General features: G+C 53.5%; 1 protein-coding gene across 2 annotated transcripts in view; it reads left to right on the top strand.

Annotated features, from left to right (window-relative positions):
* The window catches only part of MDGA1 (MAM domain containing glycosylphosphatidylinositol anchor 1), a 56,090-nt gene extending 31,878 nt beyond the window's left edge, over nucleotides 1-24,212 (top strand). The window contains exons 3-17 of one of the 2 annotated variants that reach the window (XM_055330653.1): nucleotides 2,813-2,987; nucleotides 4,644-4,840; nucleotides 5,827-5,959; nucleotides 6,199-6,468; nucleotides 8,678-9,007; nucleotides 11,369-11,665; nucleotides 12,496-12,780; nucleotides 14,447-14,598; nucleotides 15,420-15,597; nucleotides 15,853-15,876; nucleotides 16,902-17,054; nucleotides 17,492-17,626; nucleotides 22,079-22,209; nucleotides 22,405-22,513; nucleotides 23,249-24,211. In XM_055330653.1, the coding sequence (XP_055186628.1) occupies nucleotides 2,813-2,987; nucleotides 4,644-4,840; nucleotides 5,827-5,959; nucleotides 6,199-6,468; nucleotides 8,678-9,007; nucleotides 11,369-11,665; nucleotides 12,496-12,780; nucleotides 14,447-14,598; nucleotides 15,420-15,597; nucleotides 15,853-15,876; nucleotides 16,902-17,054; nucleotides 17,492-17,626; nucleotides 22,079-22,209; nucleotides 22,405-22,513; nucleotides 23,249-23,340 (2,661 nt within the window). In that variant the 3' untranslated portion in view covers nucleotides 23,341-24,211. Of the gene's footprint in view, nucleotides 1-2,812; nucleotides 2,988-4,643; nucleotides 4,841-5,826; nucleotides 5,960-6,198; nucleotides 6,469-8,677; nucleotides 9,008-11,368; nucleotides 11,666-12,495; nucleotides 12,781-14,446; nucleotides 14,599-15,419; nucleotides 15,598-15,852; nucleotides 15,877-16,901; nucleotides 17,055-17,491; nucleotides 17,627-22,078; nucleotides 22,210-22,404; nucleotides 22,514-23,248 lie in introns of both variants that reach the window. The other variant, XM_055330654.1, reaches the window with a different exon arrangement.
* Nucleotides 24,213-24,976: the final 764 nt, after the last annotated feature.

Genomic DNA, 24,976 nt, shown 5'->3' with positions numbered 1-24,976 from the left:
TGGAATTCCCCACTCTAAACAAATAGCAAGACCGAAGAACTCTTGAGGGCCAGAATGAAGAAAGAATCTGTAGCCATGGCAGTGAGCAGAAGGTGAAGGACCTGGTCCTTGGAGGGGCTTGAACTACATACTCACCTCAGGGATAGTAGTATTAATACACACACGGGGTGGGGGGTATGAGTTGAGGCCACAGGTCCATCTGTGGTTGGAGGCTAGACATAGACATTCTACCTAAAGCAGGAAACACAAGAGTGCCCCCTGTGGATGGGGACCAGAAGTTCTCCATTCCACATCCCAGAGTCCTAGCAGGGGGCCGACTCCACTTCAGGATGAGCATATGAACAGTCACCTATGAAGGAGCACAACCTTTACGCTGTGTCTTACTGTCGCAGTGGTGAGGAAACCTGAAGCTGAGAAACTAATAGAAAACTAGTTGGAACCTGTGAACCCTTGTGTCTTGGGCATAGGCAACCATAAAGCTACACCACAGACAGGCCTATGAGGGCCCACAGAAATTTCTTTCTTTTTTTTTTTCTTCCCCCCAGAAATTTCTGTGGAAGAAAAGTCCCACAGAATACAAGCTTGTGGAGTAAAATTTTAAAACACATTTAAAAATACAATGCCAGGAGGGCCAGCCCAGACACTCAAATAATTGAATTGAATAATCTCTCACATAAAAGGAAACAGAGATAACAGAGCAATTTGTTCTTTTGTTCGTTCGTTCATTCATTCATTCATTCATTCATTCATTCATTCATGATAGACACACAGAGAGAGGCAGAGACATAGACAGAGGGAGAAGTAGGCTCCCTGCAGGAGCCTGATGTGGGACTTGATCCCAGGACCCCAGGATCATGACCCGAGCCAAAGGCAGACTCTCAACCAGTGAGCCACCCAGGTGTCCTGATAACAGAGCAATTTGAAAGTATCTTGAAAATAAGTATATTTAAAGTGTTTAAAGAGATAATGAAAGGCATACAGTCCACAAGTCAGGAGATTATACAACCTGATCCTTCAGATATGGGGGGAAAACCAAATAGCAATCCTAGAAATAAAAATCCAGCAGTCTTTTGAAAAATTTGGCCTCCATACCATAGAGATAGCTAAAGAGAAAATTAACGAATTGGATGACAGATCTGAGAAAACCAGCTACAATGCAGTCCAGGGAAGACAAAGAGACTGGAAAATGTGAAAAGAAAGTTAGGAGACATGGAGGATAGAATGACAAGCTACAACATTAACTTAGGATGGACTAGAGAAAACTGAGAGAAGGCAACATCTAAAGAGATAAAAGCTGAGAATTTTGTGGAATTGAAGAAAGGTACAAACCCTCAGATGGATAAAGTAAAACAAATCCAAAGCAGTTTATAAACACACCCCATCTAGATAAATCACAGGAAACCTGCAAAATGTCAAATACAAAAGAAAAAATATTTTCATGGCCTTGGTTTCTCTCTGAAGTGGGTGAAGGGCAAGTTTCTCATGCAGAGAGTGGCCACTGCAGGCCACAATGTTGCTACCATCATCCTCTCGCCATCCTTCTCCCCAGCCTTGTTGTTTTTATGGACTATGGCCTGACCTCTTCACTGGGATCGGGGCCTTGCCCCATCTCAGTGATAAGCAATCCCCACCCCCCAACTTTAAGATGAAAGCTTCCCTACCCTGTCCTCCAATCCTTAAGACTTAATCACCTGGAAATGATCAATTTTTCTTGAACCTCTCCTACCCTGAGTAGTAGCTCCAGTTTCTTGTGTGATCCTTGATCATTTCCCACAGTCTAGGGCAGTGTTGATAATAATGGAAATTTGTTGAGTGACTAATACATACCAGGGGCTACACTTAGGTGCTTTACACACTTTGTTTCTAAACCTCTTTGCAAAGCGAGTATTGTGCTATGTAATAGTTATAGTTATCTAGTGCTGCATAACAAATACTCTAAAACTCAAGAGACTCAGAACAACACACACTTACTGTCTCACAGTTCCTATGGAACCAGAATCCAGGAGCAGCTTTGTTGACTGGTTCTGGCTCGTGCATGGTCTCTTAGGAGGCTGAAGCCATTTGAGAACCGACTGGGGTGGGAGGACCACTTGCAGGCTACCTCCTGTGGCTGTAGACCTGGAGGTTTCCATTCTTCCCCGTGGACCCCTCCCTCCGGAGGGCTGCTCATGACAGCCGGATGGCTTTCCCCAAGGTGGAAATCACAGTCCTTCAAAACCTGATCTTGGCAGTGACATACCGTCATGCCCGCTGTGTTATATTGGGCACACAGCCCATCTGCGGTACAAAGTGGGAGGGCACCACAGAAAAGGATCAGAAGCTTGGGACCATCTTGGAGGCTGGCTACCACGGAGACCTCTTTCGCAGATGACAAGTCTAAAGCTGGGAGAGAGTGGCCTACCCAAGGCCACTAAAATTTTTTTATCAAATTCTTAGTCATACAGGCACTAAGGCACATTTAATCCTCCCAGAAGCCCTAGGCCAGTAGTATTGTCTGTTTTCCCAATGCGGAAAGGGAGGCAGGAAAGGTGGGGCAACTCGCCCCAATCCATGCTCTTAACCACTGCACTATACTGCCTGATTTAAAGCCTCCTTCCTCTGACCCCAGATTTCCCAGGCTCTTTGCTGAAGCATCCTCCTACCCTATCCGTGCATTTCCCTGGGGGGAATTAGTTTCCCAGGCTGGGGTGGCCCCACGGGCACGCAGGGAGAAGAGTGGGGTGCGGGGGGAAGAGGCCCCGTTGCATGACCTTCAGCCCGGAGCACGCTCCCCTGCCTGCCCCGCTCACCCTGCCCCGCCCTGCGGGCCCAGGTGCGCTGGACCAAGACGGCGGGCAGCGCCTCGGACAAGTTCCAGGAGACGTCAGTGTTCAACGAGACGCTGCGCATCGAGCGCATCGCGCGCACGCAGGGCGGCCGCTACTACTGCAAGGCAGAGAACGGCGTGGGCGTGCCCGCCATCAAGTCCATCCGCGTGGACGTGCAGTGTGAGTGCGGGCCGGGGTGCCCCGGGGGCGGGCTGGGAAGGCGGGGGGTCGGGAAGGAGGCTGGAGAAGAGACACTTCGGTGGAAGAAGGCAGTAGAGACCCCATCTCTCCCGGACCACTGTTCCTCCGATGTGTGTCCCCCTATACCATTCACACGTGTCCCTCCCTAACCCGTAGGAACCTTGCACAGCTCTCCCAAGTGATCAGAGAGGGCGGGATCGTTTGGATTATACTCTACTCCTTTCACAGATGAAATGGAAGTGGGGGGAGGTTTGTGACTTGTTTGCCCACAAACGTTCTCTTGACTCTGGCGCATGCCCTTCCCACAGTCTCTCATGTCTCTTGCTTCTGTCCAAGGGGGAGCTCTGCAACTTCCCTGTCCCCACCAAGGGGGAACCTACAGGACCAAGCACCCCTTAGCCCTGGCTGCTGGTTGAATGGGAAGCCCCTAGTCCCTACCTGCCTGCCATGGAGGTACCTCCTTAACCCCAAGAGGCTATTTTACTGCTTGCCACCTGCCTCTGTGCCCACTCAGGCTGACACTAGTTACCCAGAAGCCATAGGGCCAAGCCAAGCAGCCTGTCTGGCACCATCTTAATGTCCACAATGAACCTATTCATTAAATATGTCCCACACCCCACCAAGTGAGACCCCCAAGTGGTGAGCAATGGAACCTCAGACCCTTCTGTCCCCCATCAGTCACCTAAGGGCCTGCCAAACCCTGGGGCTGAGGATCATTTCTTGCGTTATTGGCGCTGGAAGGGGCTGGCAGGCATGGCCTGGATGTCACCAGTGCCCCATCTCTACCCATCATGGTCTTTGATACGACTTCTGTCCAAGTGGGCTGTGTGAGGACAGAATGATGGGATGCTGGAACACCTGCCATAGAATGTTAGGCTGTGGAATGTTGGTGCCTTTGTTTCACAATGCCGACTCTTCATTAGAAGGTCTAGGGGATCTTTAGAAGAAACTATTGATGCCTGGGTCCCACTTCCAGAGATTCTGATGTAATTGGGCATGGAACCCAGCATCAGGATTTTTTCTTAAATTCTTTTTTGTTGTTGAGGATTAACCTACATCCAGTAGAGTGCACCAATCTTAAATGTACAGTTCCGTGAATTCTTATGTCTATGCATGTGTAAACACCATCCAGTTCAAGAGCATTTCCCGGACCCCAGAAAGTTCCTTCATGCTCCCTCCCAGTCAATAATCTCCTTAGAGGCAATCATTCTGACTTCTGACACCATCAGTGAGCTCTGCTGGGCATTGGTATTAAAAAGAAAGTGGTATTTGCATGACCCATGATGAAACGCCCAGAAAGAGAAGTGACTTAGGCAGGTCACACTGCAAATTAACAGCTAACCTGGGATTTGAACCAGTGTCCTGATTTCCAATCTGCAGCTGCTTCCTCCATCCCATGATGGGAGGATAAAGACAGACACCCCCATGCAGGGCTGGGGGAGGAACAGCTGGGAAGCCATTAGGTCCATTCTCCCGCCTCCAACAGGTTGGTCGAGTTTGTGGGCTGGGAGAGCATCTGGCTTTCTGGAAGCATCCCTTGAGGGTGGCTTAGCTTTCCTTGGGGGCTGCCAGAAGACCAAGCCCCCCACCTGGCGGTCACCTGGCCGTGACTCCCCTGGGGCTGTGTCCTTGCAGACCTGGACGAGCCCGTGCTGACGGTCCACCAGACGGTGAGCGATGTTCGAGGCAACTTCTACCAGGAGAAGACGGTGTTCCTGCGCTGTACTGTCAACTCCAACCCGCCGGCCCGCTTCATCTGGAAGCGGGGTTCCGACACCCTATCTCACAGCCAGGACAATGGGGTTGACATCTATGAGCCTCTCTATACCCAGGTCAGGACAGAAAGCAGCCGGCCTGGTCTCCTCATGGCTCGCCCTGCACTCTTCCTTCTGCACCCAACAAGGGAGGGAGACGTGGAGACGAGGCCCCATGATCTAAGGGGGTCCAGGGGCTGCCCTGATGCCAATAATTCTGCTCTGATGTTGGAAGCATGCAATCTGATTGGGCTTCAGACAACCTGGGCCAAATGAAATCAGGACAGAAAGGTCAGGGAGCAGTGGTGAGGACGGGAGAGTCCCCAAGGCAACATGTCCTCCAGGAACATTGCTAGTTAGGAAAGGATCCCCCCAGGGGCAGGCCTGTCACCCCTGTGTGCTGCTGGCTAGCAGAGTATTGGGGACTCTTGGGTAGGCACAGCAGCAGTCGGGGGTATTGATTGAGGTCCCCCACAGTCCCAGGAGGTGGTGATGAAGCTGCCTGCCAGGGAAGTCTTTCAGAGGTGGCTATCCCAGGTGGTGGCCAAAGCTCCATGTGTGGACATGGCTTGCGGGCCAGCCCCATGTTTGTATAGGGTGTAAGACAGAGCAGGATTCCTTCCTAATCCTCCATTTCCCAGAGTGTGAAAACCGAGGCCCGGTCCTGGCTGGTGTGTGCCAGGACAACATCAGATCTGGAGAAGCTCAAGGTATGGAGACTGCAGTCTCCGCCCCAGGTGCAGGCTCCCTGAGGATAAACTGTGGAGGTTGGAAAGATAGGAATTTTTAAAAAGATTTTATTTATTTATTCATGAGAGAGGCAGAGATGCGGGCAGAGGGAGAAGCAGGCTCCCTGTGGGGAGCCTGATGTGGGACTCGATCCCGGGACCCCAGGATCATGACCTGAGCCAAAGACAGATGCTCAACCACTGAGCCACCCAGGCATTCCAGAAAGATAGGAATTAAAGTAGCCATTGGCTTCAGCCTCTGGCGCTGGGTGAATGTGTGTGGGATCCCTAGAGACCCAAGCAGGCCCCTCACCCCAGTGATCTGCTGCTGCCTAGGGGGAGACCAAGGTCCTGAAGCTGAAGAACCTGCGGCCGCAGGACTATGCCAGCTACACCTGCCAGGTGTCTGTCCGCAATGTGTGCGGCATCCCAGACAAGGCCATCACCTTCCGGCTCACGAACACCACGGGTACAGGACTCCCCTGCCCATCGCCCTCCTGGGCCAGCTCCCCAGCTAGGACACAGGGCCCAGCCCACACAGGACTCTAGGCATCTCCCCTCCTCCTCTCTGCCTGCTCCCTGCCTGCTCCCTGCCTCTCCCCTTCCTTTCCCTTCCAGGCCTCCCTCAACCCCCTGGCTTCCCTTGCCCCCTCGACTCCCCCAGCCCTGCCTCATGGTCCCTAAGACCCCACCTCCTTGTCCTCGTAGCACCACCAGCCCTGAAGCTGTCTGTGAATGAAACTCTGGTGGTAAATCCTGGGGAGAATGTGACCGTACAGTGTCTGCTGACAGGCGGTGATCCCTTACCCCAGCTTCAGTGGTCCCACGGGCCGGGCCCGCTGCCCCTGGGTGCTCTGGCCCAGAGTGGCACCCTCAGCATCCCTTCAGTGCAGGCACGGGACTCTGGCTATTACAACTGCACCGCCACCAACAATGTGGGCAACCCTGCCAAGAAGACCGTCAACCTGCTGGTGCGATGTACGTGGGTCGGGAGGGGTGAGGGTGGGGGGACCCGGGAGGTGGCCTGGTGGCTCCTGCCCTCCAGAAACCACCCGTGAACCAAGAGAGAGGCCTGTCTGCTTCCTCTTGGTCGATGGGATTTGCTGAGAAGGCATGTTCCAGGCACTTCGATTTCCCTGCAATTCTGATGTCTGCCTGCAGGTGGCAGGACTACAATTTGTATAGAGTTTTATTTAGAATCCACATTTCCAAAGGTCATCCTGACAAGGGACCAAGTGCGAAGGGTGGGTGTTGATTACCTGCATATTTCTTAGATCTGGAAACTGAGGCTGCTGAAAGTTAAATGTGGACACTCCAGTCTGCAAGAGAAATTTCCTCTCTTCCTATATAATAATTTCTACATTTTTCACAGAATTAAAATGAAAATAACATACATTTGCACATACCTCAAATGCAAATCTTTATTAGCAAAGAATGTCAGTGAGTCTGAAGGTAATTACTAAATGTAAAAATGATAACAAAACTTGGGACACAAAAAGTATTGACACTCTCCTTACTAACCTCTGCCTCATTAGCTGCTCAGTATGATCTTGATTTTGCTACTGTGCTTTAAGAAGAAAACTTTTTTTAAAAGTTTTATTTATTAAAGTAATCTCTACACCCACCATAGGGCTCAAACTCATGACCCTGAGATCAAGAGTTGCATGCTCTTGATGCAACTGACTGAGGTGGTCCTGTGCCCCTAAGGAGAAAACTTTAAATTCTTTTGACCTGGAAGTCACTTTAGGTTGTTGTTTGTTTATTGTTTACTTATTTGAAAATTTTAAAGATCTAGGCTTGTTTGCAGCTCTTTCGCCCTTGAAAGTCAGGTATAGCTCCTGTCAAATCTTCTGATTAAATGGAGGATCTTCTGATGAAATGGATTCTCCATTTTGTTCTTCCCTCACCAACCAGTCTCTCTCTGACTCTTCTCACAAAAAAGAAGCTAGCTCTCTGGGATTTTTTTACTTAATCGGAGCAAGAAAAACATTCACCAGATTGTCACTGCTGGCTTTTTCCTTTGATGGTACTTCTCCTGTCAAATTATTCTTCTTCACCTAATTCCGCTTGGCCTTTAAAACCTGGGTTCAAAAAAAAAAAAGAAAAAAACAACAAAAAAACCCCACAAAACACCTGGGTTCATGAGATTGCAGTTTGCATCAAATACTTACAGTCATCTCTTAGGGTCATGTACAGCCTGCTTTGCCCAGCCCAGTCCTGGTTCATGGCTGTTGCACCAGGGTCCAGTCGAATTAACAACCCACTACTGAGCATTCTGTCTAGACGGGCCTGGGCGGCTCAGTCTGTTAAGCATCCGACTCTTGATCTCAGCTCAGGTCTTCATCTCAGGGTCATGAGTTCAAGCCCTGCATTAGGCTCCACTGTGGGTGTGGAGCCTACTTAAAAAAGGAAGAAGAAGCAGCAGCAGCAGAAGAAGAATTCTAACTCTCAGTTATGTCAGACAATATTCAGATTTTTCAAAGAGGGCTAGACCCTTTTTTTCTAAGCTCTGTGTTTTATGTAATTTCACATAAAATAATTGTATTAGGCTTTTTTATAAAAATCACACAAACTTGTTGAGAAGAAGCAAACAGTACAAAAAGATGAAATGTGCAAATTAAAATTTCCCCTCAGCCCCACTCTCTAGATAGAAGCACTATCACATTCTGGTGCATCTTTCCAAAATGTGTACTTTGCATATTCAAGGTTTAAAACAAGAATAAAAATAAAGCAGTGCAGCTGTTAAGAGCGCAGGCTGAGTCTGAATTCAAGGTTGGCTACTTTGGGCAAGTTACTTAAACTGTCTGAGCCTCAGTTCTCTCCTTTGTAAAACGGGGACAGCAAAGTGCCTCACTCGAAGATTGTGGGATGGGTGAGATGAGTAAACCCATGTAAAGTGCTTGGAACAGTGCCTCTCATGTAGTGGGTGTTCAGTCAACAGTGGCTGTAACAATGACTAAACCCACTTTTCTACAGCCAGCTTTTTTGAACTTTTAAAAATCCATCTAAGTAAGCAGAGCAATTTCCAAGCAAAGCAATGGTTTCTCTTGGGGGTGGGGTAGGGTGGTAGCCCCCAATCTCCAGGAAGGTCAGTTCAAGAAGAGAAGCTGGGTTGGGATGGAGGTAGGACACAGACCCTTGGCTTTGGGCCAGTCCTAGCCACCCTTCCCTCCCCATCCACCTATAGCCATGAAGAATGCTACATTCCAGATCACCCCAGATGTGATCAAAGAGAGTGAGAACATACAGTTGGGCCAGGACCTGAAGCTGTCATGCCACGTGGATGCAGTGCCCCAAGAGAAGGTGACCTACCAGTGGTTCAAGAATGGCAAGCCAGCACGCATGTCTAAGAGGCTGCTGGTGACCCGAAATGACCCTGAATTGCCTGCCGTCACGAGCAGCCTAGAGCTCATTGACCTGCACTTCAGCGACTATGGCACCTACCTGTGCGTGGCTTCCTTCCCAGGGGCACCAGTGCCTGACCTGAGCGTCGAAGTCAACATCTCCTCTGAGACAGGTGGGCAGCCAAATAAGTGGCGTGGGTGTGTGTGTGAGGGAGCTGGAGAGGCCCACAGAGAGGAGGTGGGCACAGAAGCTTGGGGAAAGGCCAGAGTGAGGGGAACACCGTTTGTGTTTACTTGGTGTTCTGCACACATTTATTAAGCACCTGTTAAATGTCAGGCATTGTGGTAGGCTCTGGGGCAGAGGGGTGGGCAAAATAAGCTCTGCTGGCATGGAACGAAGCAGGAAGGCAAACATTTTTCACAGTCTCACAAATAAATATATCACTGCAAACTTTGATACACGAGAGTCAGGAAAGAGTCTCCTAAGATAGAATGTTTGATCTGAGATCTGAATCTGAAGGAGGGGCGGGATTTTGCAAGGTGGAAGAGAGCAAGGGAGGCCAAAGAATCAGCACATGCAAAGGCCGAGGTAGGTAAGCATGTGGGCCATCTAGAGCCCTGAAGGAAGGAAAGTGCAGCTGGAAAAATGGAGTGAAATGGAAGAGAGCAGAGGGGTCAGCGGGGGCCAGATTATGCAGGGACTTGGGTCTTTATTCCAATAATAATAAATAACAATGAAATAATGACTAACATTTATTGAGTGCTTACTCTGTGTTCTGATGATTTCATATTTCTCTCATTCACCTTCATGGTTTACTTTATGAGATAGTTTATCACCAGTTTTTCGAGATGAAGAAACAGGCTCAGAGAGTTTAAGAAACTCACCTAAGTTAACAAACAAGTGGTGTAGCCTGGTATTCAAACACAGGCAGTCTGACTTTAGAGCCACCCCTGAAGGGTTTATATTTTAAGAATGACAGGAGTTTGGAGAGGAGGATTTTGGATAGAGTCTGTAGAATCTCATCTCCAGCCCCTAGCCCCTTGCACTAAGTAGCTGGCTGACTTTGACTAAGCCTCTTTAACTCTCTGGGCCTCAGTTTCTCCTCTGTGAGACACTGAACCAGATGGCTTCGGAGGCCTCTTCCATCCTAACTTCTACACGGGGAGAAGACTTTGCATCTAGGGAGTGTGTCCCTCACAAGTTGATCCCATAGCTGGGACACAGGATAGGAGAGGGAAGATGAGTCTGGGGAGTGGCAGAGTCTGGAGCACGAGGGTCTTGTTTGTGGAGCCAAGGATCTGGAGCTTTAACCTGAAGGCAGGGCAGCTTCAAAGGAAGGACAGCCCTTTAGCCTGTGGGGGCACAGGAGAGTTGGGAGCTGGGATGTTTTAGAACCAGAGAAATCAACAGGGCACAGGGCCATTTCCTCTATTTGGCTCATTAGCCTGATGCCTAGGGCATGGAAGCTTTTTAAGGGCCTATAGAAATAATTTAGCCCTGGAAAAATAAATTAATTGGCTCCAAAAATACAAAGAGAAAACTGTAAAATTAAAACCAATGCATGTATAAATGTTTATAGAGTATGAATTATTCTAACTGGATAACTGGACCTCAGCTTGCCTTGCAGAGTTATTTACAGTTTATATTTAATGAAGGACATTTTAATTTGTTTGATGGGATGTGGAATGGGACCCATGGAAGTCTTTAAAAGACCCTCCAGTTGGGCGATGTGTTGGGTTGAATTAGGTTTGTCTGTGTATAACAGAAAATCCCAAAATACTACTAGTGACTTAAATGAGCTAGATGTATGTTTCTTTTTCTCATAAAAGTGAGCAGTCCAGGCTGGAATAATGGCTCCGTTCCACCAAGTCCTCAGGGTCCCAGGCTCCATCTTGTCTCGCTCTTCCGTTAACCTTAACCGTAGTGTGTGCCACCTTGTCCACAATGGCAGTTCCAGGGGCAGCCATCAATCTGCATTCCAGCCTGCAGGAAGGAGGAGGAGAGGAGGGCCATAGCCTCTCCTTTTAAAGACCTTTATTTCCTGTCACATCCCATTGGCCAGAATTTAGCCATAGGCAGGGTGGTTATTCCCACTGTGGACTGTGCTGAACTCCAGATATTCTATTACTTTGGAAGAAAGGCTAAAGATGTTGGTGGACAGACTATTGATCTGTGATCACACTCCAGAACACAAGATGGAAGCTTTAACTCTATGGGATCCAGTGGGCCGGAGAGAGGGAGTTGAGGGAGGAGGTCATTTCGTAGAACTGTTTAAAAGGTGGAACTCCCTTTGTTGGGCTAAAGGGAAGGAAGGCATAGGCCAGGACGACCTCAGATCTCTTTCTGAGTTGGGAGACCCTGAGATAGAGACCCCAGGAGGTGGAGAGAACTGGGGGAGGTGAGTTGTGTTTTGGAGACCCTGAGGGATCCTTTGGGACACCTGGGATGGGAAGCCTAGGGGGAGGGAAGCAGAAGCCCCAAAGCTGGGGCCGGCGGGGAGCTCTAACCCTGCCCCTGCGCCTCCCCACCGCAGTGCCTCCCACCATCAGCGTGCCCAAGGGCAGGGCCGTGGTGACCGTGCGGGAGGGCTCGCCCGCCGAGCTGCAGTGTGAGGTCCGAGGCAAGCCGCGGCCGCCGGTGCTCTGGTCCCGCGTGGACAAGGAGGCTGCGATGCTGCCTTCGGGGCTGCCCCTGGAGGAGACCCCCGACGGGAAGCTGCGGCTGGAGCACGTGAGCCGCGACATGAGCGGGACCTACCGCTGCCAGACGGCTCGGTATAATGGCTTCAACGTGCGCCCTCGCGAGGCCCAGGTGCAGCTGAACGTGCAGTGTGAGTCTCATCGCCCCACCTGGACTGTCTTCTGAGCTGTCCCTCCCGGGGACAGCCTCACCTGCCCCCTCTTCGCCCCTTCGCTCCCTCCCCGCACTGCTGCTGATAGCCCTAAAACCTTGTCATCCCCCCCGCCCGCCCCAGTTCTAGGGTGTGAGGTCTGTGACCCCTGCCACATTTCCACCATCAAGCGCCGCCCTGCCCCGCCCCCACCATCCTCATTCCCGCGGACCCAGTGAGCAAAGAAATAATTGATATTGACAGGTAGAAATGGTTAGTGTGAAAGACCTTCAAGGGAACACGTCGTGTCTGATGGTAGAAACTGACCTCGTGCCAAGCACTGTTCAGAAGGCATCTTAATGCATGACCTCCTTTAACCCTTCGCAGCCCTATAAGTAGACTCTGTTATTCCCTTGTTTTTACAAATAGAGAAACCGAGTCACAGGATAAGTAACTTGCCTAAGGCCTCACCAGCTAGTTTGAGGTAGGGCTGGGATTTGAACCCAAGGCGTCTAGCTCCGGGGATCGTGCTCTGAACCCTGACGTTACACTGCTTTTCACTACGGGGCGGCGGGGGACGGGAGGGTGTGGGGGACGGAGGGGTCTGCGGCGAGACCGGAGGCCCAGCGTGGGAAGCATGGCTGGAGGAATTGGCCGGGAGGGTGGGTATCTGCCGGGCACGGAGGTATGAGCGTGGCTATTGAATCCTCGGAGATCTCTGCAGGCTGGGGGGCGCGGGAGCCGGGTCGCGCGCGTCGCCTCGGACGGCCGATCCTCAAAGCCCACCCGGCCCCGCTGACCGCCGCCCCCGCCCCCGCCCCCGCCCCCAGTCCCGCCCGAGGTGGAGCCCAGCTCCCAGGACGTGCGCCAGGCGCTGGGCCGGCCCGTGCTGCTGCGCTGCTCGCTGCTGCGGGGCAGCCCCCAGCGTATCGCCTCGGCCGTGTGGCGCTTCAAAGGGCAGCTGCTGCCCCCGCCGCCCGCTGTCCCCGTCGCCGCCGAGGCCCCCGACCACTCGGAACTGCGCCTGGACGCCGTCACCCGCGACAGCAGCGGCAGCTACGAGTGCAGCATCTCCAACGACGTGGGCTCGGCTACCTGCCTCTTTCAGGTCTCGGGTGAGCGTCCAGTGGGTCCCGCCCGACCGCGCCCACCTGGGGCCAGGCCCCGCCCCCTTCCAGCCCGCCTGCCCCAGGTTTAGGGCCCTGCCTCTCCGAGACCCGCCCCGCCAGGTCCAAGCCCCGCCTCCGCCGCTCAGACCTAATCTAGACGTCTTTTACAGCCTGGTCCCCTCTAGGCAGGCTACACCCCTTCGCTCACGCCCACTGCGTGTAGACCTTGTCTTCTCAAGGCCCGCTTATACGTGCCCGAAGTCCTGCCCATTTTAGCTCAGCCTCCTTCCCCTTGGCCTCGGACGGCCCTGCCTCTTTCAAACCCCTGCTTCCCCGGGCTTAGGCTTCGCCCCTGTAGCCCCGCGAGCGCCAGGTGTGGGCCCTTCCCATTCACACCTCACCTAGGCCCCAACTACAAGGCCTAGGCTCTACCCCTTGCAGCTTCAGTCAATCCCAGCTCTCGGTTTCCGTCTTCCTCCGTAGCAGGTGCACTCCGGCCCCGCCCACACCAGGTTCAAAACCGCCCACTCAAGCCCTGCCTCACCCCCTCCATCTCAGCCGGCTTATTTCAAGCCCCTCCTCTTTCGTCCTTGGCCCCAGAGGCTACGGATGGAGGACCCCCTCTTTTCCTGACTTGCAGGCCCAATGTGAGGGGCCTGAGCTGTAGCTAAGAGCAGCGAAGAGGACCCTGGGCTCAACAGCTTCTCTGGAACGCCGTGGCTGGCTCTGGGCCAGCCAGCATACATTTCCTGACCTGTCACTCCAGGCCCCTTGGTGCCCAGAAATCCCTCTCAGCCCATCTCATCATCAAGTCATTCCCGGGGGGGGGGGGGGGCTATTAGGGGCTGCAGGTGGGCATGGGTGAGTCAGGAAGGGGTGGAGGTCATGGTGAGGGCTGAGGGGAACGCATAGGGGCCAAGGGGGTTGCTGATCTCTTCTCTTCCCCCTTCATTGAGGGGAGAGCTGGTTCCCTATCGGAGCTGGTGGCAGCGCCCCTGGAGGAGAGCCCCAGGTGTGCCTGTCCCCATCTACTGCACCTGCAGCTCTCCCAACAACCCCCGACTGACAGGGTGCCCTTTTAGCTCTTGTTTGGATCTCCTCACTCAGAAGCAGGGGGTCAGGACCACAGGTCACTCCCCAGCCCTTCCCCACCCCACCCAGCCCTGCAGCCAGAGGCCCCTGTGACATTTCCCACCTCCTTCCCCCCTCCCCTGTTCTCCCACACTTTCCCTGTCTCCCCACCTTTTTGCCTCCCTATCTCTCTCCTTTCTCTTCCTTCTTCCTCCATGTCCTTGACCCTTCTTTGCATCTTTTTCCCCATCCTCTTTCCTGTGTCCTTTCTAATATTCCTCCTCCTCTGTCTTCCCAAATTTTTCTTCTCTCTGGCTTTTCCTCGGCCTTTCCTCTCTATCCTCACAAATACCACGTCTTGGAATTCCCAATCTTCCTTTTCTCCACGTCCGCCTCCCCTCCTGCTCCACCCTCATTCCCCCATTCTCCTCCTCTCCCACCATCTCCTCTCTTCACCATATGCCCTTTCTCTTTGTCTCCCCATACTGTGTCTCTGTTCCTCGACATCCTCTTCTGTCGCCCTCTCCCATGTCTCCTCTCTCTGTGTCTGTCCCCGTCCCCCACCCTTCATGGCCCCACGCCCCCCTCCCCGTCCTCTCAGCCAAAGCCTACAGCCCGGAGTTTTACTTCGACACCCCCAACCCCACCCGCAGCCACAAGCTGTCCAAGAACTACTCCTATGTGCTGCAGTGGACACAGAGGGAGCCCGATGCTGTCGACCCCCTGCTCAACTACAGACTCAGTGTCCGCCAGGTGGGCCAAGGGGGACAGGGGCCCAGGTGCAGGCTGACCCTGGGAATGTCTGTCAAGCCATGGGAAGGGGTTGGAGGCAGGGCTTGAGCACACTGACCCCCTTAGAGACCACTCTCCAGAGCCGGAGAGAAAGTGTTCTGGACATAGCAGCAGAAGCCGGGAGGTTCTAGGGACCTGTCCCTTCTGGCCCCATGCTCTGGGGAAGGGGGCGGAGTCCACTCTGCTCACAAAACATAGAATCTACTTGTGTGTCAGGAGCTTAAGGTGGGGGTGGGGGGGCAGTCTCATCCACAGGGTCTCTGGAATGTGAGGCCAGGGCTATGCTGGTCTTGTCCAATCTAACTCCGTGTGGTTCCGTCCAAGGGGCAGTAGGTGTGGAGGGTAAAAGTGTGGCTCTGGAGCAGACTGCCTAGGCTAGAATCCAGGTCTGTGTGAGCTAGGGCAAACTACATCTGCTTGGCCTCAGTTTCTCTGATCTGTAAAATGGGAATCACTTTATAATGTTCCACCTCATAGGGTTGTTATTTGAGGATCAAATGAGTTAATAATGGCAGATCACTTTGAGCAGCATCCAGCACATATTCGGTGTTCGATACGCATTGCTGTCACTTATTAAGACAGCCCTAGGAGGCAGGCATGGTAGGGGTGATTGCCCTAGCTCACAGATGGGGAAACTGAGCGGCAGATTTCCTAGTCCTTTATTCTTTCTGCTCCCTGATACTGCCCCGCACCGCACCCTCCGAGTTGTGCCAGGGCCCCGGGCTGGTGCGCCGGTGGAGGGTGTGGCCTGCTGGGCATCTGGGACCGCCCTGTATCCGCAGCTGAATCAGCACAGTGCCATGGTGAAGGCCATCCCGGTGCGGCGCGTGGAGAAGGGGCAGCTGCTGGAGTACGTCCTGACCGACCTCCGTGTGCCCCACAGCTACGAGGTCCGCCTCACGCCCTACACCACCTTCGGGGCTGGTGACATGGCCTCCCGCATCATCCACTACACAGAGCGTAGGTGGTGGGGGCAGGTGGGGGGAGGAGGGCTCACCTCCTACCCAGGAGACCCCTCCAACCTCCCCACAGGGTTCCAGAACTCGGGGCTCCCCAATGTGCAGTGTCCTACTTTATCACAGCCGGCTAGGCCCCTCTGGTCCCCAAGCCTGGTTTCCGGAGCCCTGTCCCCTGGTCCCAACCCAAGCCTCGGCACCCTATGTATGGTCCCACACTTTGTCTGTTCTGACTTACTTTTCCTGCTTCCTTTCTCAGCCATCAACTCTCCCAACCTGTCAGGTGAGACACCTCCCTCCCACTTCCCCTTCCCTCTGGGGACACAAAGACTCCCTGGGGGGTGGGGAGGACCCCCCCCAGAGATACCCAGAGAGAAAATGGCATGGAAGCTCGCAGCTGGAAAGAAAATCCAAAGGCAGCAGAATTAGGCTTGGAGATGTGTGCATCCAAGATTTATTCTGGGGCTTAAAAGGGGGCAGAGGTGGGGGGCATCTGTAACTCAGGGCCTTTCCTCTTCAGTTGGCACCCTGATCCTGTCCCTAAAATCAGCATCCCTAAAAGAAAAATAGAGAGACCAGACTAGTCCACATCCCCTGCTCTCTGCGGCAGGGGCCCTTAATCTGAGATCCATGAGGCCCCCTCTGCCCCAGGGTCTCTGTGTATAGAATTCAGGGAGTCCATGAACGTGGAACATGGAAGGACGCACATCTTCATCTTCCCCTAACTTCTAGTAGTTAAACATCTCCTTCAGCGACGAATGTAGGCAGCAGACCACAGTAGTGTCACTACCTGTGACTTTGTCATCAGGACCAACCTGAGGTTTGCACATCACCTGAAAGTTGTTGCAGCCATTCCTAAATATCACCTACGTTCATCAGGACTTCGAAGTCACCGTGATTATTAGAGCTAACACTAGATCCTGTTATTTAATTAAATAATAAGGAAGCCCTCATATTATTATATCACAAATGTGTTTTTTAAATATTTTGACAGCTGTATCTCAATATAATTGATTTCCTTTGTGACCCTATGTATTTCATTTTATGCATCTAAAATTATTATTCTGAGATGGTGTCCTTAGACTTCACTAGACATCAGGTGTCTGTGGTGCACAAAGGTTAGGAAGTCCTGTTCTAGGAACAAACTTGTCAGGGGCCCCGTTGCCTGGTCTCTCAAGCCCTGAGATCCAAGGCCCACTGCTCAGATGCACAGTACTTGCCCTGCGGTGGCCAGGGAGGGCGGAGCTGGACCAGGGGCCTGAGGAGCCTGACCCTCTTTGTCTCCTCCCCACCCCTGCCCCAATACAGACAACACCTGCCATTTTGAAGATGAGAAAATCTGTGGCTACACCCAGGACCTGACCGACAACTTTGACTGGACACGTCAGAATGCCCTCACGCAGAATCCCAAGCGCTCCCCCAACACTGGTCCCCCCACTGACATCAGCGGCACCCCTGAGGGTGAGGACATGGCCTGCTGCAAGGATAGCTTCAGGGAGGGGCCTAGCATCAGGGAGCCCCAGTCTGAGGGGAGACACAGCCCTGTCCCCAGGGAGCCCCAGTCTGAGGGGAGACACAGCCCTGTCCCCAGGGAGCCCCAGTCTGAGGGGGGAGACAGCCCTGCTCTCGGGGAGCCCCAGTCTGAGGGGAGACACAGCCCTGTCCCCAGGGAGCCCCAGTCTGAGGGGGAGACATAATTCTGTTGTCATGGGGATCCCGAAGAAGAGAAGCTGTGGTAGAGCTGGGAACTCCTGACCTAGGCTCCTGTGCTGTGCGGTGAGGCAGGGAGATGGAGGCACCTGGGGTCAGATGAAGTTAAGGCAGTGGAGGAATCAGATGGCAATAGGCCTGTGCGGGGTGAGAAGGGGGCTCTTGGTACATCTCTCCCTCCCCAACAGGCTACTACATGTTCATTGAGACATCAAGGCCCCGGGAGCTGGGGGACCGAGCCCGTTTGGTGAGTCCCTTGTACAATGCCAGCGCTAAGTTCTACTGCGTCTCCTTTTTCTACCACATGTACGGGAAGCACATCGGTGAGTTGGGGGACCAGACAGTCTGCCCAAGTATTGTCAGGGCTGGGAGGAGAGAGGGAGGCCACGGGAGGCTGGGCACTGGCCGGTGAGAGGCCTGGGCTTCCCGACTAGGCTGGATCACACATCCTTGGAGGGGGTGTGGGCAGTATCTGGGCGAGGGAGGAAGCCAGAGCCAGCTTCTCTGAGGTTTTGAAATGATGAAGCCTTCCTGGGTCTGCAGAGAAAATGGCTCTAGCAGGACAAGATGGAAGCCTTGGAGGAGAGGGCGAAAACAGCCAAGAGGGTGCCCATGTTGAGCACCTGCCAGGTGCCAGGTGACATCCTGAGTGCTCTGCACCTGTAATCTCATTATCTCTCACATGCACCAGGTGAGGGAAGTGTCACCATGTAAATCAGAGAGGTCAAGCATTTTCCCCAAGATCACACAGCAGCCCAAGTTGTCTGACTCTCCCAAGCCCTAAACACAGAGTTGGGAGGGTGCTGCTTTGTGAGCAGTGAGGGGAAGGCCTGCTTCCTAAGTGTGGGCATCCCTTTGCCCTTTGGGAACAGATGGCAGGAGAGTTGCATTAATCAATGAACTCGTCATTCAGCCATGCCTTCCAGAGCTTCTGCTCTGTGCCAGGCACCAGGTGCTGCAATAAACAGGGCAGAGCAGTTCTCTGTCTTCCTCTCACCTACAGTCAAGTGAGAGAGACAGATTTTAAACAGCTAATTGCACCAGATAAGATTGAGTGACCTTTGTGACACGTGTCTACAGCAGGACGGAAGCCAAGACAGCTAGTAACAGGGACGAACGCTGGGGGCTTAGTTATGGGAGACTCTGCTGAGGAAGTAACAAGGTTTTACATTTTTTATTTATTTCTTTGTTTATTTCTTTATGGGACAGGCCATGGGTCGAAAAGCACAAAAGGCGCCTGATGAGAGTCCCCCTCCCATCCCACACCTCCTGCTAGCTAGAGCCCTTCCCCAAAGGCAACCACGGCACTAGATTTGGGAGCAAGTTTCCAGAAATACTATGCATATGGAAGCCAGTACATGTATATTCTATTTGGTCCCGTCCCATTTTACACACGCTGTTCGTCTTGCTTCTCCCTCTAAACTGTACATCTTGGCGATCCTGACTTATCAGGCCACAGGAAGCTGCATTGTTTTCCTCAGCTGTACGATAGAGGAAGTGACATTAGGCAAGAGTAGACCTAATGGCTCTTTGGGAACAAGTCTCCACTGCTCAAGTCGTGGGTCAGGCTGAACTCATTAACCAGGATGGGGATGGGATGGAAGGTTCCGCATCTACTCGGCCTTTCAGACCATCCACCCAGACCATCGCACCTGCAGCTGGGTCTCTGGCCCTGGTGAAAAGGTTCCTGTGGAGTTGGTGGGTTGGGTGACCAGGACGGCCCTGCCCTAGCCCAGGCCAGTCATTTCCATTTGGCTTCCCCACCTAGGGCAACCAATTCAAACCGGTTCCGGTTTGCCTTTACCTTTCCCAGTTGTAGCACTAAAAGTCCCACATCCCAGGCAAACCAGAACAGTTGGTCACTTTATCCTCAGCTCCGGAGGGGCCCTGGGGACCCAACTGCCAAGAGGAGGGCCCCAGAAAGGCCTTGGGAGCTGGGATATCTGGGGACTTGAGAGCAAAGAGAGCCCTGAGGAAGCAGTCGTGCTCCAGAGCTTGCGCAGCCTTCCCTAGCAAGTAGGACAAACAGCAGGCACTGAAAGCTTCCCAGAAGCAGATTTGAATTGGGCCCGAGGAAGACCCTGTGAGCATCAGCTCTGGACAGGACGGCTTTCCAGCAGGGATGCTGTGGAGGGGCCCCGCGTCCCATGTCATGTTACTCCCCTGCTCTGCCCCCTTCATCACCGTCTTCTCTAGGCCTCCAGTGTCTGGTCCCTGCCTCCTTCTCGGACCACATTTTCTGCTGCCTGCCCCTTGGCTCCTGCTCAGCTCGAGAGCACACCGGTCTCCTTGCTTTTCTTGAAATACTTGAAGTGGGTTCCTGCCTTAGAGGACTTTGCTCATGATGTTTCTTGGCCTGGAACATTCTTCCCCTCCCCTCATTCAGGTCTCCTCAGAGAGGTCCCTGACAGCCCCATCTAAAATACCTCTTCATTCTTTTCCCTGCATTATTATCTTTATAATGCTTGTCACCAATAGAAGGTAAGCTCCAGGAGGGCAGGGGGCTTTGTCGTATTTCCTGACATAACTCTAGTGTCCAGAGCAGTGCCTGGCACATAGCAGTGCTCAATTAGTTGAACGGATGATTGGTAGGGAGATCTAAGGCTCATGAACCCCAAAGTAACTTCTAACCATGAGGTTCTCTGAAAGTCCTTTTTCCGTTGTGAGGACCGTCGCAAACAGTTCTTCATTCAGCATTTAATAATTGAGAACCAATAGCAATTTGCTACAGACCTTCCCTCAAAATGTCAAATGGGGGGGGAGAAGATGTGAATACCATGAACTGTCCCGCCACAGAGCAGAGAATGGTCTGAGCCTGGAGGGTGCCGTGTCAGGACTCGGGGTTCACAGGAAGCATATGGAGGACTCCCAACTTAAGCCATAGGAAGACTTCTTGGGGGAGATGACGTTTCCAAGAGGCCTCGAATCACAAGAAGGTTTTGGCCAGGGGAATGTGATTGGGGTGGGGAGGGAGTCTCAAGCAGTGGGGAAAGCCCAGAGGCTGGAAAGCTGGTGTGTGTGTGTCCAGGCTCCAGCATGCAGTTCCCTTTGACTTTGCAGGGTGGCAAGGAAGGTGGGGGAGAACAGGCCCACCCTTAAGGGAGGTTGGGCCCTGGCCGACCCCTGTGAAAGGCTGTCAGGAAGCCGCTGAGCAGGGGAGATCCTGGAGCTGAGGGGTTACTCAGGGAAGTGAACAGAAATTCAATTTTTGCTTAAGCAGTGAAAAGGAGGGGTTCCCCCATTGGTATTCTTGGGGGAGGGTGGTTGAAGAGGAAGAAAAGATGGGAATTGAGGGAGATAGGAAGTAGGACAAGAGCTCCAGGAGGGGGAAAAGAGAGGATCCCTTTGCGGCCAGTCTGAAAGGTATCGTGGCTTGGGTCTGCTGTAGCCTGTGCACCTCCCGGCCCACGGGGAGCTGGCTGCAGCCCTCCGATGGGCCCACCTGCTGGGAGGGTCCCCACCCCAGCCTAGCTCTGCTGCTGGGGAAGGGGGTGTTTCCTGCTGCCCTATTCCCTCCTTTCCCCTCCCCTCCTTGCCCGCCTGGCAGCTCTGGGCACCAGCTGTCCCCAGACCTTGTGTCTTTCCGGCCAACTCCTTTCATCTCAGGCAGGTAACATTTGGTGGCTCTTCCCCATCGGGGTCTGTCTATCTGGTGTCACAGATGGTGTGGCTTTGTCTATGGGCAGTGCCATGGAAATGCCAGTCGCTGGGTGCTAAGATTGATTCCCCTTCCCTCTGAGCCAGGTCTTTCACATCACTGGGGGCTTGAGGTGGGCTGGAAGAGCCAGGAAAGGGCATGACATTGACTGGGTGCCCTTAGCCAAGCCATGGTCCCTTATCTCTTTTCCAGAGCCCCCAGCACCTCCAGATTTCCAGGCCCCATGGCTGTGGGCAAATGAGCTCAGCACCCACAGGCAGATGCCCTCAACATTTCACTTTCTCTGTTTCTTTACCATGGCTATGCAGCACAAATACCAACATCTGTCTTTAAAGCAACTCACCCTTTTTCTCTTAGCTTTGTCCTAAGCATCAATTAGAGAAATCATGAGTTTGAAGGACTAGCTTTATTCATTTCTTAAAACATACATCTAAGTATTAAGCTTTTTAAAAAAGATTTTATTTATTCATTTGAGAAAGAGAGAGATCATGAGCAAGGGGGAAGGGCAGAAGGAGAGGGAGAAGCAGACTCCCCGCTAAGCAGGGAGCCCAGTGCGGACTCGACCCCAGGACCCTGGGATTACGACCTGAGCTGAAGGCAGACGCTTAACTGACAAAGCCGCCCAGGCGCCCTAAGCATTAAAAATTTTAAAGTCCATTGCTGTGCCTCCAGAAATCATCCCATGCCAGGGCTATGCTCTGTGTGCTTTGGGAATCCTGCTCTGTGCTCAGTCACTGGCCCCACTGCCAGGGACCACTCCACTGTTTAGAGGCAAAAGGATGGTGTGTGTGTGTGTGTGTGTGTGTGTGTGTGTGTGTGTGTGTGTGTGTTGGGGGGTGGTTAGGTGGAGGGATAGATAAGCTGATTAAAAAGGAAGGCAAGGAATGAAAGAAAAGTTGCAAGTTGTCCTGATGGGTTGAAGCCTGGCTGCTGTATTGTTGTTGTCCCATGTTGAGGGCCACCCCCACTGCCCACCTTCCCAGGATGAGGGGATTGTGAGCCAGTCTGGGCTCGTGCTGTGGGCAGCGACAGAAGAGGGGGGCCTGGAGAATGTGGAGGGGTAAGGGCACCCTTGCCTGGATCTCACTGCCCCCCTCTCTCCCCATACACGCCACAGGCTCCCTCAACCTCCTGGTGCGGTCCCGGAACAAAGGGGCCCTGGACACGCACGCGTGGTCCCTCAGTGGCAATAAAGGCAACGTGTGGCAGCAGGCGCATGTGCCCATCAACCCTAGCGGGCCCTTCCAGGTGAGTGCACCTTCCAGGTGAGTCCAGAGGTCCCTCCCAGGCTCCCCCAGCCCTCGGGCAGGGCTTTCTCCCGGGAGCTGGGGAGAAACTCAGGCAGGGTCTGGGGCCTTCCAAGTGGACTGAGGGGAAGGGGTTGGGGGGCTCTCTCTAACAGAACCCCTCATCCCTGCTCTCTGCTCTCTGACCCTGCCCCAGATTATTTTTGAGGGGGTTCGAGGCTCCGGCTACCTGGGGGATATCGCCATAGATGACGTCACACTGAAGAAGGGAGAATGTCCCCGGAAGCAGATGGATCCCAATAAAGGTGCAGGATGGGGAGGGAGGGAGGAGCCGAATCTGTGGGGGGCTGCGTAGGTAGGTACCTGTCTGTGTCAGGAGAAGGAGTTTGTGTCTGAATGGGGGTTCAGAGCGACTGGGTGGAGGGATGCATGTGTCCGTGACTATGGGGACATGGTGTGTCTGGTATGCACCTCGGGCCCCACCCTGCCTCAGGTGATGGGGCATTTGTAGGGCAACGAGACTAACCTGTGCGCTCCCGTGAACTTACTGAGTCATCACAGTACTTGAGTGTCTCCTGTGCCTGCCTCTGGGTGTGTGTGTGTGTGTGTGTGTGTGTGTGTCCAGAAGTGAACATGTGCCCCACCCCTCAGGGCCAGGTGTTTGCAGTCATAACAGCTGGAATTTACTGAGTAGATTGCCACGAACCAGCCAGGGTACAAAACCCTGTATATGCATGATCTCATAGCCCCCCAGGGTAGCACTTACCACTAGACTTATTTTACAGATGAGGAAACTGAGGCACATGGAGGTCAGGTGATTGCTCTGTGTCTTAACAAGCTGCAGAGCCAGCATTTGGACCTGGCAGGCTTAAGTCAACCTGCACACCACCCGACTTTACATCTGTGCTTACGAGTGTGTCTGCGCAGTGAGGGCAGTGTCTGCCTTTAGATCCCCCGGAGAGAGGGGGCAGCTTGCTATTCCCTGGCCCTGCCCAGCTGACCAGAGCCCTGGCCTGTGTCCCTTCTCTCTCCTGTCGCAGTGGTGGTGATGCCGGGCAGTGGAGCCCCCCGCCAGCCCCACCCACAGCTCTGGGGGCCCATGGCCATCTTCCTCTTGGCATTGCAGAGATGATGAGAACTGCATGGCCCCCCACCCCGCCCCCGGCACACCAAAGTGTCCGCATCGTACCAAAGACTGACCCCCGCCAGCTGGGGTGCCCAGGGGCAGGGCCGGCCCGCCAGGGAGGGGGCCTACGTTGGCTGCGAGGATGAGCAGAGAACGAGGACAGAGGCCTGGCGCTGAGGCCCCGGAGACGGTCGTTTGACACACGCACACACTCACACTCACACACACAGAGATATATTAAAGCACAAGTTTCTATCCGACCTGCCAGCACCTTCTTTTCTGCGGAGACAAGGGACTCATCTGAATGGTGTCCGCCACCCCAGGGACCTCGGCACCACGTGGGCCTTGTCCTGGCTGCACCTGTGGTGTGTTTCTGACTTTCTCTCGTTCCTAACTCAGCCCAGTGGCTTTACCAGAGGGGAGCCAGAAGGGGAGCAGACTCGGGAGCCCTACCCTTGGCTGGACTCTGTGATTCCCCAGGATAGGGGAGGCCTGAGTCAAAGGAGGCCGGGGGGTACTTTGTGAATGTCCCTCTGCAGGCAGTGGCGACAGGGGTGGGGCACCTGCTGCATGCCCTCAGTTTTCAGGGCAAGGGCTGGAAGGTGGGGAGACCCCAGGTCACCTTGATCCCTTGACCTGTTCCTCAGATATCATATCCTCCCCGCACTATGCCCGTTTGAAGGGACCCAGCACAGAGTCTTGGGCCTGGGCAGTCTGAAGATTGCCGCCTTCCTTCCTGCCCCATCTGACCCCACTCCCACCCCACAAGGAGCTGGATTCCTGAGAGCACAATCTCCAACCTAGTCTGCTGGCCTAACCTCAGCGCCCACCTGTGTCTCAAAGGGGTAGGAGGTGGGGGGTGGGAGGAGGGGGGTGGTGGCCAGCCATTTTCTGGGATGAGGCTTCCCTTTGAGAGGAGCAGAAGGGAAGGCCTGTTTTCTTGAGTAGTGCAGAGCCTTCGTTTTCTATATACTTGGCATAAAGGGGTGCCCTGGATGGGAGCGTGTGTAAAGGGGGTGCCCCTGTTCCCCCTCCACTGCAAAGCACCGTCTAGTTGGCTCTTCCCCTCCCTGCCCAGGGGTTTGTGGAGTTGGGCAGAGGGCCATTGCTGGCCTCCTGTGTTGCCTGGGAGCCAAGCTCCCGTCCAGAACTGTGAAGAGGCTCCCTGGTCTTGGGTTCTGGGTTGGGCGCCTAGATGGGCACATTGGGATCTAGGCCTTTCCTTTTCAATGTCACCCCTGAAATCCCCCCCACACACTATCCATGGCAGAGAGAGGCCCAGCTCCTTCCAGAGTGAGTCTTCGTGTATGTGTCGTATGTGTGGCCGTGTGTGTGTGGGTGTGTGTGAGTGTGTGTGTGCACATAGGTGCATGTGTGCACGCCCGTCTGTGCTAGTATAGCACTGTGGGCACATTTCTGGGCAGGAGTGTGTGCAGATTATGAGTCTGTACGTGCAATTACACATATCTATGATGCCGGGTCTGCGGCTTCGGCATGCATGTCCACCTTCGCGAGTGACATGAATGTTTGTGGGGTGCCGGCCAAATATACCACTCGCAGCCCTGTTCTGTAGCCTCAAGCTGCCCGAATCTCTATGTTTTATCCCCTCTGGATGACAAAGAGCTTACAGATGACCCTATTG

The sequence above is a fragment of the Nyctereutes procyonoides genome, unplaced genomic scaffold (assembly GCF_905146905.1).
Source record: "Nyctereutes procyonoides isolate TBG_1078 unplaced genomic scaffold, NYPRO_anot_genome, whole genome shotgun sequence".
Lineage (NCBI taxonomy): Eukaryota > Metazoa > Chordata > Mammalia > Carnivora > Canidae > Nyctereutes > Nyctereutes procyonoides.
This window is presented reverse-complemented; position numbering and strand designations above follow the sequence as displayed.